This window comes from Tachysurus vachellii, chromosome 22 (genome assembly GCF_030014155.1).
Source record: "Tachysurus vachellii isolate PV-2020 chromosome 22, HZAU_Pvac_v1, whole genome shotgun sequence".
NCBI lineage: Eukaryota > Metazoa > Chordata > Actinopteri > Siluriformes > Bagridae > Tachysurus > Tachysurus vachellii.
The window spans coordinates 14,544,537-14,558,417 of record NC_083481.1 but is presented as its reverse complement, the minus strand read 5'-3'; the positions used below and the strand labels follow the sequence as shown (position 1 = coordinate 14,558,417).

General features: G+C 38.5%; 1 protein-coding gene across 1 annotated transcript in view; it reads right to left on the bottom strand.

The window, feature by feature from the left end:
• Positions 1-13,881, bottom strand: part of cdh4 (cadherin 4, type 1, R-cadherin (retinal)) — a 180,311-nt gene that overhangs the window by 4,400 nt on the left and 162,030 nt on the right. The window contains exons 10-13 of the mRNA XM_060858591.1: positions 8,149-8,334; positions 7,221-7,474; positions 2,267-2,409; positions 493-729 (exon numbers count right to left, since the gene is read on the bottom strand). Coding sequence (XP_060714574.1) covers positions 493-729; positions 2,267-2,409; positions 7,221-7,474; positions 8,149-8,334 — 820 coding nt within the window. The remainder of the gene's footprint in view (positions 1-492; positions 730-2,266; positions 2,410-7,220; positions 7,475-8,148; positions 8,335-13,881) is intronic.

Below are 13,881 nucleotides of genomic sequence, written 5' to 3'. Positions count from 1 at the left end.
ATGTAATGCTATTGACATGTATAAAGATGTTAATAAAGAAGCCGTAAGCTATACGATTTAAAACAGGCTAAAATCCAAGCAAATTAGCCAAGCTGTTTATTACAGTACCACAGATCCAGCTAATGCACACGATTATCTGAGGAGCCTGAGCCTAGAACTGCGCTACTTTTGTTCTCACATGATTTCAGCATTATTAATGAGATATACTGAATATTGTATTGTGTTGAACACCATGATCTTTTCATTCTGTACCCTGTGTTTGTATTCAGTTACATTCTAAACTTGCATTTAAATTGTTACCGACACTGTATCGTCAAAGTTAAGTCTTTTATACCTGCATTATGTATCTTTTTACCTGTGAAAATAATGTCCTTTAAAACTCATTACTTTATTAATTAGAAAGTAAGGAATAGTATGCTACCTTAAATGAGATTTAAAGTACACCACATTACATTTTGATTCAAATTTTTGGTAGTAGACCAAGTGTCGCACCATTCAGACGTGAGACGGTCCAGTTGCGGCGAACAGAGGGCGGGAACGAGGGTAGCTCGAAGACGTATGGCCCGGCATTGGGCTCAGAATCAGCATCCGAGGCTGTGATGTTGATTCTGGAGCTGGGTCGTGACCTCTCACACAACTGGGCCTCTCTGGGCACCAGCACTGGTACATTATCATTTACATCTATCAGATAGATCTGCAGAGTGCCTGTTCCTGTCGCAGGAGGAGACCCTGTGTATAAGAAAGAGACACGCACACAAAAGAAAGGGTGATGGACAGATTTAGAGATTAAATGTGCACGTGCATTTTTTTTCCCAAGGTGATAAACTTACTTTTGGTAGGAAGAGAACATTTGTTATAAAGCCTCTGCCTAGTGCCATGGCTATCTTGCACATCTCTGGTGTCCTTTAGCAGAATGCATATAGCATCACCTTGCAGACTCAAAAAACCTTTTGCTAGTCCTTTTGATATCATAAACTCTCAGCCCTTTCAGTCATGTGCCATTGGATATGCAACATACTCACCAGAACAAGTGAAATTCAAATTCAATCTAACTTTCATTAACAGTCTGTAAGCTGGGAACACTGAGTGTGAGCCTAAACATCATTCTGAATAGGTTACCATCACAGGGCACTGTGCACACATTCATTCACAGCTAGGGGCAAAATAGCAACACTTCCCTTAAATTAAAACCTATAGAATTGTAACCAGTTAAATATACAAATAAACATGATGGGTGGAGAACAGGAAATATAAAAATATCAGAGATGCAGTCAAAGACACAAAAAAGGGAAATTGAGGCTTAGTACTGGGACGAGTGCGACAGCTGAGGTGTTGATGGAGTGCTTTACACCCGACATCGCTCTTAAAACCTCCCTATGGTGACAAATATGCCAAATTAAATGACGCATAAATATCTCACACGCCTTTTTTATCTTTAATGGAGACGTGCTCTTTCAGACGACATCTCTGCAAAATGACTTTCCTGGAGAAAACAAATGCATCTGTTCCCCATGGCTGAGTCTGACGAGGACAAACAAATGCGGGGCTTTATAGAAGCCTGGTGCACACTCACAAATCTACTTCTTCCAACATGAGGGAAATAAGATACAGATCGATTCAGAGAAATAACCCTGTGCAGGTATCAGTCAAATGCTGCCTGCCACCATGCAGTCTGTGGTTGACTTGAAGAGAAAAATGTCTCAGACTGGTAGACTGTGAGGAATTCACTCCCATGTTGAGATCTAACAGACTGGTTAACAAAGATTTCTGTTTAGAACGTCTGTAAAGGCTTGAGGGGGGACAAAACAGAACCAGTTTGCAGAATCTGTCCAATTTGTTTGTTGGTGCAGTTTCATTTTAAAGTGTTCGCAGCTTTGAAGATTGTTCTCCCTGGTCAGCAATCTATTCTTTAACTTTACTTTTTCTTTCAGCCTGGAGGAAAGGGACCTATAAAACGATATGGCAGTCCTGGCTGGTGGCCGCAGACAAAATGAACTTGCGGGTGCGCCTTGATTGCATTTTGTCTAGGCTTGAGTTTTGTGTAAGCTTCGCAGTGGCGGAGTGGAGCAAATAAAGGCAAAAATCCAATCTCGCCAGAAAACGTGTGCTTTCGATTGTTAAGGGGCTTTCGGTCGATTGGCTGTGGAAAGCTTGCTGAAGCCTCACACAGAGAGCAGACAAATTGTTTTCAGCTGTCGAAAAGTGTCCCATCAAGACAATAATCACATACTCACATATATCCACAAACATACGTACAATGGCTTACCGTTATCTACAGCGAGAAAACTCGCTTCATAAACGTTATTTTTCACGTAAGGTGATTCCCGGTCCAATATGGCTGTCGTCATGATCTGGCCATTTGTCCTGTTGATTCTGAGCCAGTTTCCAGGATCAGACAGCTTAGAATACCTAAAAAATAAAAAAATCTGCCTCAATCAAATGTTCTGCAATATTTCCCACAGAATATAAAAAAACTATGTATTCCACATAATTTTTAATAATAAATAGTTTTATATCGAAGGTCTTGTAGCAGACACTCAGGGCCAGTAGAATGACAGCATTGAACAGCTTAATATAAGGATCTGCAGGAATGCAGAATTATTTACCCTAAAATATCAGTACTCACACATGATTATTTTACAGGCTACTGAATAAATTATGCACTGGAACTTCTCCGAGACAGTCACAGCTTGCTAATGGTATAGTGCCCAAGGTCAGACAGATGTTCACAATTTGCGATGGGTGATGTTTAATATCTGACAAATAGCCAAATAATTAGCTTGCTAATGCATATTTTAGAGCTACTTTTAAAAAATTGTAGTTCCTTTTGCCAAAAAAAAATCTATTTGACTGGCAAAGGAACAACATACAAAATAAAATTAAATCCTTCTCTGTAATACAGCTCAAAGTGACCTACATATATATTTAATTAAATGTAATTAAATACCAATTGTACACCAACAGAGAACAAATACACCATGTTCCAGTGAAAATGGCATCCCAGACAATATCTCACACACACAAACCTGAAAGAAATCCATAACCTGAGCTCCGTACCCACAAATAAACAACTCAATATTTGTATAGAGAGTTAAGGGTACAGTTAGGATGTATTTTGAATATTTTTTAACATGCAAGTGGTAGGTCCTTACATTTTGATTTCTCATTCAGACATCGAAGGGCCTACGTTTTTTGCTGCGGAGACAGTAAAGTCACGTTCTCACGCATGTTTGAGTAGGATCAATACTGCAAAGGACACAACTGATAAAGTGACGAGTCACATAGGGAGAATTGGGGCTGGGTACTTGGGACTGGTTCAGCTCATTACCAAGTGACCTCTCTGCCCTGTTTCCTGACAGCTAACACAGTTGGGACCAAGAGGATGTCGATTAAAAGCAGCTATACCAACTGTTACCCAGCTGCAGCTGGCATGGGGATCACCACTGGAACAAAAGGTGGGACATACTATACTAATGGGATACTGCATTTGTTGGGAATGTAAATGAGCACATATCTCTGAGCAAGTGTTTAGTTTTAGTCTTAACCTAACAAGAAAAATATAGTCAGGACTGTGTTTCAGGTAGAGTTGGTTACTGCATTATATCTGCAACAAGACATCGTCACTAACATACTAACTTACTCAAGGGCACAACGGGCACAAAAATAAAAAGTGCGAAAGTTTAAACTCTACACTCTGTCCACATAACTTATAGAAGGATATTATAATGGAACAATGTTCTACAGTCTACAAAAAGAGATTTTCATGGTTCCGCATTTTTAAATCGGTTTTTGGAAGCATGTATTATTTCTAAACATGTGCTTGAATACTAATAATCTGACAGTGTTTAACAAAGATCCCAAATGCCCTGCCTCCTAGTGTGAGGTTATTGGTTGAACTCTGGCCCAGTCTTTGCAGTGGCTCATTAAGCAGTCACTGTGATGTGAACTCTTGGCTGGAGTGAGAACGGCTCAAGTGAAGTTACGTAAGAGCAGTCACGCGCTAAGGGCAGGAGGGGGTGAGGAAAAGGATTTTGGGCTGTCAGTTAATATGTTATAATTTGGAACGACTTTTTGCTCTTTACCCGTTCCCCTCTTCGTTTTATTTCACTTTGGCCTTTGCTGTGTTAGCCAGCCTCTGCTATGTAACACACTCTAACCTGTAGAGCGTCTTCCACATGTTGGTCAATAAGGCTTGTCTGAAAGTACAAATATACTTCACATTCACCAAAAGGACCTGCATACGCAACTGCTGCATTAGCTTGCTTTAAAAGATTAAAAGCAGGATACATTAGATAGCACGTTAGAGCCAAAACATCTCTGCCAACTTATTGTATAGCGAATTCATGCACATCATCATCACTGGTACATTATCAAGAGTTAAAGCGCTGATATCTCTGGAGATTGAGAAGGAAGAGGACTGTTTGGATAAGCTGGATAATCGAGATTTGTACCATATATATCATAAAGACTGTCCTGTGGCTCATCCCAGGACTCCTGATCCAAATACTGCTCATAATGACCAACCTTTTAACAAACTTTGCTTTTCTAGTTGTAATGATTTATAATTTAGTGTCATCTAGTACATGAGCTCGTCCTAATGTCGTCTCAGAGATTTTTCCCTGCCCTCTGGCTTGCTCATTAAATATCTAAAGCTACATCTGGATTTCTATAAAGCTACTTTGTGAATCTGTTACCTTACCATAAAAATGGAATTAAATGGAACTGTTCCTTTCGGTTTACATTTTCATAACGAAAGCCCACACTGTAATAAAGAGGAAAAAGTCAGCATCAATCTGATCATGTCCAACCACCAGGAGTTACCCCAGAGAAGCATCACTAGGACGAAAAGCCTAAAGCCACTGAAAGAATAGTGGGGAGAAATGGCTGAAGATGTTCACAGTACACACTAGAGACAAAGTGCTGTCAGATGGATTGTGTAGTCAGATGCATCATTTATGAGAGAACCTGTACCATACTCTGAAAACACAGCAGAGCATGACTAGAGGGAAAGACACGGGTATTAATGAAGCTTCAGTGTTTCAAGCTGAAATTATAGCTATATTCATAACCAATTTACATACTGTTAACATACATTGTACAAAATGACACAAACCTCTAACACCTGTGCTTAACCTCTTGAGACCCGAATGTCCTCATATGAGGACATAACATTTTCTCACACTTCATTGTCTATATATATTTATTGTACCAACCTTATATGAGGACTGTTGGGTATAATACTTTTGCCAAACGGCTTCCTTGAAAACACTGATTAAATTTATAGTTATCAGCTATGAATTAAGAGAAACAGTCAGTAGAAATTGTAATGTACACAACAGTAGCATACAGGTCTCAGAAGGTTAAGACACAGTTATAATAATAATAATAATGTTTTAAGCGTGATAGGGGCTCATGTATTTTGTCTGAAAGCATGCTGAGCTTTGAGAGGAATGAACACTAACAGTTTTATAGCCTTGAGGTCTGTGATTGAGATTAAACATAAAACAATGACTTAAAAAAAAAAGCACAATTATGTCAAAGTAGATGATCAGCATTTGTAGCACACAACATAGACGATATAACATGGAGAAGAATAGATTTACATAACATTATGGATGCATAATGTAATAAAAACATCACAGGCGTGTTTATTCTCATTTAACGGAGTTGGTGCAATAAGCAATCTTGAAAATATAAACACACTAAGAGCAATAAACAAATTATTGTATGTGTTTTTATGTAAGAAAACTTCCAGTGGAATCTTAACCTTACAGGTTGTTTCAGTGAATAATGTCATGAAAACTAATAAGATGGGACAGGGAGACAGGAACAACTTCCTAGGGATTAAAGTAAAGGTCGTCTAGCATATGTATTCCTCTGGCAGACTACTTCGGGTGCCACAGAGCCTAGACTTGCATACTGTAGCTCCTGTCTTAAAGGTTAATTAAAATACTTAACCAATTTTATGTCTGCGTATTCCCATAATATGACAAGACAGCTAGAAGAAAGACGCATAGAGACATTCACTTTTAAAGTGACCTAATACAGGTACAAGAAGAAGCACAGCATAATTATTTTGTATTAATATTCAGATACAAACAGTGCGATATTTAAGGTCAAAATGTGTTTAATGGATTGTGCATATGAAGCTTTGTCGTGTCTTGTTTTAATTTCCTGGTTGTGTCGCATTTCTGAATATTTCATTGATTTTAGAAGGTAGTGCTTTGACCAAATGACACTCGAGAGGATGACCTGTCATAGTCAAACAGCTGGGCAGAAATAGTGCTGAATCACAGAAAACTGTTGTCGTAACTTCGCTTTTTGTTAGCTGACATAATAATGTTGAAATTATGCTAATTATAGTTCCTGATTTGTAAAAAAAACTTGCACTTGTCAAACACTCTAACTTGATAGTGTATTATATACCAAAAGCATGTATTACATAGTTAATGGTACTTAGAAGCAGAACTACCCCAGTGGTCCTTCAAGAGAAGCACAATACTGTGGTGTAGTCAGTAAAACCAAAAACGTGTAATCCTCCAAATCTCCAAACCCTGCATTAGTCTAAAATGATGCTTACAGTCACCAAGTACATATACTGTACTATTTGCATCGTATGATACATATTTCTTAATGATACAATATTAAAACCATGTAGTTTTCCATAAAAGAACACCAAAGACCATATTTTTACTTTCAAGGGTAAAATGAACATAATCAACCATTTGAATTAATAAAGATCTACACAAGATCTACAGATTTCATCCATTTGTTTAATGTTGCAGAATATCACAGCACAGCAATTATAAGCCGTCGTTCCCTCACCAGCATTTTTGAAGGCAAGGAAAAAGTGACAAGTCCTCCATGAAAAAGAGTTTCTTTTGGAAAACAAGGTTACAGATTTACCTCTGAGAGTTTTACAAACTGCCGACCATGGAGACTCCTTCAAAAAAACATTTCCTCCCAGAAAAAACTTCACCATCACAATATAGCAATATGTGTGTTTGTGTTTTAAATGTGTTAATGTGTCTCATCCACCAGAAAAGTCCATGTGTATGTTGGAAACAATAAATTAATATAAACCTGTTATCGTTCATGACCTTCTGACCGATCAGAATTAAGAATTCACCAGCGATGTGAAAGTAAAGAATTAAAACAAAGTTAGAACAATAATAACTAGACAGTGAGCTGGAACTAGGGAAAAGGCACAAACATCATACCTGACAGTCTGCTGAATAAAGCGGTCTGGATCCTGAGCAGCGAATATGGTGAGCGTGGTATCAGCAGGTACTCCCTCCTCAAAGCGGATTATTTTGGGGTTGGAGGGGAAGACGGGGGCCTCGTTCACATCCAGCACGGAGATGGTGACGCCCGCCGTGGACGAGAGAGATGAAGGGATGCCACTGGCCAGATGCACCTGATTAGATACCACCACGGTCAACATGAAGGCGCCGTTCCTCTCGTAGTCCACTGGCTACACACATATGGAACATAAACACGAGTGACATGAAGGAACGAAGCAACAGCAGGAGACAGCATTAAATTTATCATCAGCATCAGATTTTCCCTAATTGTGTCCCTTAAGGTAACCAAGACACTGTGTTGCTGATATGAAGCAGCACCGAAGCTTTGCCTGTGCACATGTCCGCAGAGGCGCAGACCTGTGGCACACCGTGTCATTTTATATCTAGGTCTTAATAATAAGTAGATTAGTGTGGATATCACATTACAAACAGAGATGACTTGTTATGAAAAGAAGAACTGGATATCTGCAGACAAATATTCACAAATATAAGCCGATAGGATATGGGATGATCCAATTTCTGAGGCGATGGAACCTTCAGTTCCAACCAAAACGGTAGGCTACTCCCACATGATCACAAGCTCCCAAAAATCCGTATTTGAAACCTGTTTAACTTGTGAGGTTCAAGAAATATCACACTCCCTGTTTAATATCGGTAGCTCCTCTGTTTAGTTCTAAGGAGAACAGAAGACAGAACTGCTAATAAGAATAAACAGGAACACACACACCTGGGGAGAAAACTACCTTCATCCACATACATGAGCCGACAGATCCCCATGATTGGTCTGTGTTAGACGTTTGGCCAAACTAAAAGACCTCTTCTCTTTTGCAACACACACACACACCTTGATCACAGTGACTCTGCCGTCATTGGTGACCTCGTCAGTGTGGATTGTGAAGTGGCCCATGGAGTCTCCACCCACTATCCTGTAGACCGCATTCCAGTTGGGTGTGTGAGGCTGGTCTCTGTCACGCACGGTCAGATTGGCCACGACGACACCCACCGCATTCTCCGGCACCTCACCCAGGAACTAAACAAGAGAAAGACGGTGCAATATAGAGTCAGAGCTGCTGTTAAAGCTGGTACAGTGATAGACGTGCTCAGGAATTCTACAAACAGCTGTAAACCATTCTGCGCTTAACTGAAATCATTCCTTTCTCAAAAATGTGATGGTTCATTAAATAAATAAATAAACAAACAAATAAGTTGCTGGGCTGCTTAATATTTGCCAAAGCCTGAGCCTTTCATTGTAGCTGGCCAGAAAAATCTGGCATATTTTCAAAAACCTGTTTGCTCCTCGCTCCATGGTTTTGCTTTCACATCCTTGCTTTGTCGTGCTTCACTCTGATACACAGCCTGTCACTCACAAGCATGGGAAAGCACACTTCAGTTATATGTACCATATGAAACACATACACACATATCTACTTCTTACACACGCATACTCACACTCACACAGTCCATTATCAGTGTCCACAGCTGCTCGTTAAGCTTCTGTAATCTGGTGCTTGAAGGAATTGCCATGCGTGTCTGCCACATGCTGTTTACTCTAATGGCTTCATCATGTGCAAAGACTGCATCCAAACTCTCCCTATAACGTTGTTAAAAACTATCCTTACGAGGGCTTTCAACTGACGTAACAGTTAATCATTCTAATAATTGCTATGCTATACCTACATTTTATTTTTCTAAAGCGTCCCCTTGTTATAATGGTTCTACAAAGACTGTGAGATATCATGATCCTTGTGGGGATGTTTCGTCCCTACTAAGATATAAAAACTAAGATGTAATAACTGGGAAGCTGAAGACTTAAATAAGACAAGGTGATTTTTTCAAATCTTCAGCTATCCAGTGCAGCTGAGCTTGAGCCCACTGGTGCCTCAGGTTCCTGGTCTTGGCTGACAGGAGAGGAAGCTGTCATGTGTTTTTATGCTGTTGTAACCCATCCACATCTCGAGGTTTGACATGTTATGAAATGCTCTTCTGCTCAGCACCATTGTAAAGACTGGTTATTAGAGTCACACTTGTTATCCTGTCAGCACAAATCAAATCTAGGTGTTTTAATTCACAGAACTTATACTCACTGGATGTTTAGTGTTGAAAATCCAAAAATAATAATAGAAACCTTTATTTTGTCACATGTTCATTACAGTACAGTGAAATAATTTGTTCACAAGGGTTAAGGGCCTTGCTCAGGGGCCCAACAGTGGCATTGGCAGTGCTGAAGCTTGAACCCTGTTCCCCAATTCAACAACCTAGGGCATTAACTGTTTGAGCCACCACTGCTCTATAATAATAATAATAATAATAATAATAATAATAATAATAAAAATAATAATAATTATTATTATTGATTGATTGATTGATTGATTGATTGATTTAATTTTTTTTTTTTCATTATTATTATTATTATTATTATTTATTTTTTTTTTTAATTAAGTTTTCTTGTTTAGCAATTATATCAATTCACATTCTCTTAAAGCAGCTTTACATAAACAAATAAATAGAATAAAAATTGTAAAGTTTAAAATGAAGTTACTATATATCTCTTACACTGATCCCTATTGAGAAAGCTGGAGGCGACAGTGGTGAGGAAAATCTCCCTGAGATGATATGAGGAAGAAACCTTGAGAGGAACCAGACTCAGAAGGGAACCTCATCCTCATTTGAGTTACACTGGACAGTAAATAATGTAAATGTGAATAATGTTCTTTCTACAACAGTTTATAGTCGAGTGGAATCAAGCAACCAAGAGTTCACCACAGACCCAATGCTAATTCCTTCCTGCCGAAGTCAAATGATTGCTGTTGAAGACCTGACTACGAAGCTGAGTTATACTAATATAGTAAATGTTTTTGGGTTTGTTGTTTGCAGGTTTTCTATGCAATTCCCAATAGTATTAATTCCCTATTCTACTCAGTGTAGTCAACAATATTACCTCTAGAACTATGCAATATAGAAAAAAGCAGTAAATGTTGAGAAGCCAAGAATAAATATAAAAGGTGAAATCTGAAGTGAAAGTGTACATGTACTAATAATGTGTTAGTGACTCTAAATTAGAAATATCTTAAAATTCTAATTATCAGCCAGCACACATCAAGAGGCAGCAGTCAAAACACATTTTCACTTCAGACGTAACAAAGAAAAAGATAAAAGAACTTTTTTTTTCAGAATTTGTCAGCAGCAAAGGAAGCAGAGATCAAGAGAATAAAAGCAAAAGAGAGCAAACACTAGAGGCATCAGAGGATGAGAGAGAGAGAGAGAGAGAGAGAGAGAGAGAGAGAGAGAAAACGAGAGAACAAGTGGGAAAGTGTGCCAGAGACTGGCTAAAATAGAGCAAGCAATAGAAAGAATGAGAGAAGAGAGATTTGATGTGATGCGATGCTCGCCGGCCTTAATCATGAGCCCATCAGAGGATTCTGCTATCCCTCTGTGGCTGCATGCTGTCTGAACAGAACACGAGCACTACCTGATGAGCAGAACACACACACACAACCTGGTAAACAGACACATACACACTCTACACTGCGTAGTTGGAAAGGGCACGCGGTGGCAGAGATGAATTGTACTTCCTAAGAAAGAAACGGTTCCCCTAAAGAGAAAGTTGCGTCAGCTCTAGTGTCTAAGCTACGAGCAGCTAAAATCGAGTTGAGTTCATTTTATGGAACATAAGCAGTTCCTCTTAAAAAAGAATTTGTCTACGGCACATTGAATGGTTCTTTCACATTTCTTAATGGTATAGTGATGGATTTTCTATCAATTACGGTGCTGTTGAGTAACGACGGGTCCGACTGTTGGAGAGATATTGTACAACAAGATGTTTGATTTTTCTGTGAGCTGTACTTGGGTTTCAGCTAAAACTCACAACACATAATGCGCATTAATCTTTATTCGTTAAGACCTGTATTCTTACACAACTAGAGATGTGTTATGCCAAGTGAATAATAATCACTTCATTAGTTGTGATTGTGTGCAATAAACACTTTATTAAAACACTGTTCTATAACAATAGAGCATGAAAATATAACAGTACTTCTTATTAGACGTAACTGTTCTTTAGGTTAAAGGTAGCATCACACTATCATTATCACTGACTGTAGATGGATATAAACGCTTAAGCATTCATGCTCAAATTCAGAGCAATATGCTAACTGATCTTGGCCCTGAGATTTCTTACACAAATGAACTTCAGCACAATGTATGTGAAGCATAGTATTATGGGATATGATGATATTTTTTGCAAGACCATTATGGCGGTATATAGCTGCTAAATTAAAAGTGATAACAGGAACGAACTTTAACTGGTTAAAATAGTTATGATAACAATTGTGATGTCCTGGTCATTCCGATTACTGTGGCATAAGAGAAGTAACGCACTTACAGACCGCCTCACATTTATTTCCTACTCCTGCCGAGCAACAAGCTTCTCCTTGTCTGAAATGAATAAAACATATAGGTAAACCAACCGCCCTGTTTATTTTATATCCCCCTGAGCAATATCCCCTAATTAGCTTCTGTCCGTATCTCCACGTCTCAGGGAAAGATGCTGAGTCCTTCTAGCTGCTGTCAAATACAAATACTTACTGATCGTATCTATGGCAAGACTTTGACAAACACACAAAGGTAGCAGGGTTTTTGAGGTTACAGCCATTTTTAACGCACGTCCAAAGGAATTGGTTTAGTACTATTGTGTTTTTGAAATTCAACAGAAGGTTAAGAGTGTTGCACTGCTGAGTCATTGTGCGCTGCCTTTGTTGTTAATAATGAATCAAAGCTCGTACGAGTCAGTGAGCTTTCTGCACATAAGCGCAAATGCTAAGTGAACCTCAACATGGACCACATCTGTATTCATGGGTGAAGTATTTCTTTAACACGGCAGGGGTAATGTTAAACACGCATGACTTGGGAGTCATTCTCAGCCTATGTTCCTTCTGCTCTCCTCCTCTCTAGCTCTGTGTTTGGCAGGTAGGTGACAGAATAAAATTCAAAGTGCAGCCTGGGCTCCTCTGCTTTCTTCCTCTTTCCTGCTCAGTGCTACTGTCATGCAGAGACGAATCAAACTTCACAGCCTCCTGCACTGGAGCGGAAGCAGCTAGATTGTAGGAGAGTTCGAGTTTGGGCGCAGCTCGAGAGGAGAAAACAACTGCTTTACAATCTGATGTAATCTGCGCAGTCAGCTTTCCGCAGTTCTGCAGTCTGGTTTCTCCTGATCTTGTTTCATATAGTTCGTATATACCGTGTCACACTTGCCTTGTCCTTTATAGTTAATGTATCATTCTGCACTTGCCACTTTTTGAAACTCTGGTTTTGGTAATGTTTTCTTTTACAGTCCCTTGGTATTAGAAACTGCACACACAAACTCAGGTGTGTAGTACAAACTATAAAAACATATTTGGATAGCACATAGAATATAGTACATAAATATTACATAAAGTTCAATAAAATACCAGACAGGATCTAACTTTTAATTCGGTCAGTGCTAGTTAATGATTTTGATGCCGTAATCCGTTATTTAGAAAGTTTAACAACATAAAAAACAGACATGTAAAGGTATAAGGATGAACCAAAAATCTATTTCAATAGGAAAATTAAGTCCAAACATACTTTCAATAAAGATAACTGCATTATAACATCTTAATGTAGGAAAAGGAAAAAAAAAGGTACTGGAGTTTCTGCAATTAGCTAATAAAACTTATTTTATATCAGCTGTTGTTCTCTGATATTTAATTTTTAACTGTAGAACGTTAATATATTATGAAAAATGCAATATCTCAATGTTGTTACAGGGACTTATTAAGCATGTACCTGTACCTGTTACAATAAGACACACCTGAAACTGTAAATAGCTGAACATAAGTTTGTTTGAAAATCAGGGTGTCATTTTGGTTTGTACCCATGAGCTGAAAGTGAATAGTTTCAAAAGACCAATGTAGAATTTCTACACGCACATAAATGACACACACAGTCATACTTTATTGCACATAAATGACACACACTGCCTTCAGTAGCCAATCAGAATCAAGCTCCAATATAAAAAAATGAAAGTCTGTCACTGCAACAATTACATTTTATTAATCAATCACACGATAAAATATAATGAAGCAGTGGCACTGAATACACAGAAGACACTTTATAAAATTATATGGTATATAATGGCAATGCTTTATATATTTGAGCAATAATTTTTGCACCAGACATGCTCAGGAATTCTACAAACAGCTGTAAACCATTCTGCGCTTAACTGAAATCATTCCTTTCTCAAAAATGTGATGGTTCATTAAATAAATAAATAAACAAACAAATAAGTTGCTGGGCTGCTTAATATTTGCCAAAGCCTGAGCCTTTCATTGTAGCTGGCCAGAAAAATCCCCTAGCTCCCTAACTGCCTTTCTAGGCTACGACAGTGTACTAATGATCTAATGAATGAAATGTCTATGTCTGTTAAAAATAGTTATCATATGAATGTTAGACGTAAATGTTCTCCCTGATCATATATCATATACCCATGTGGTTTTTCCACCAGGGTCGATTGCACTAGATACAGGTACTGCAGCTAGGGAAAAAGTTCAACCTCTCC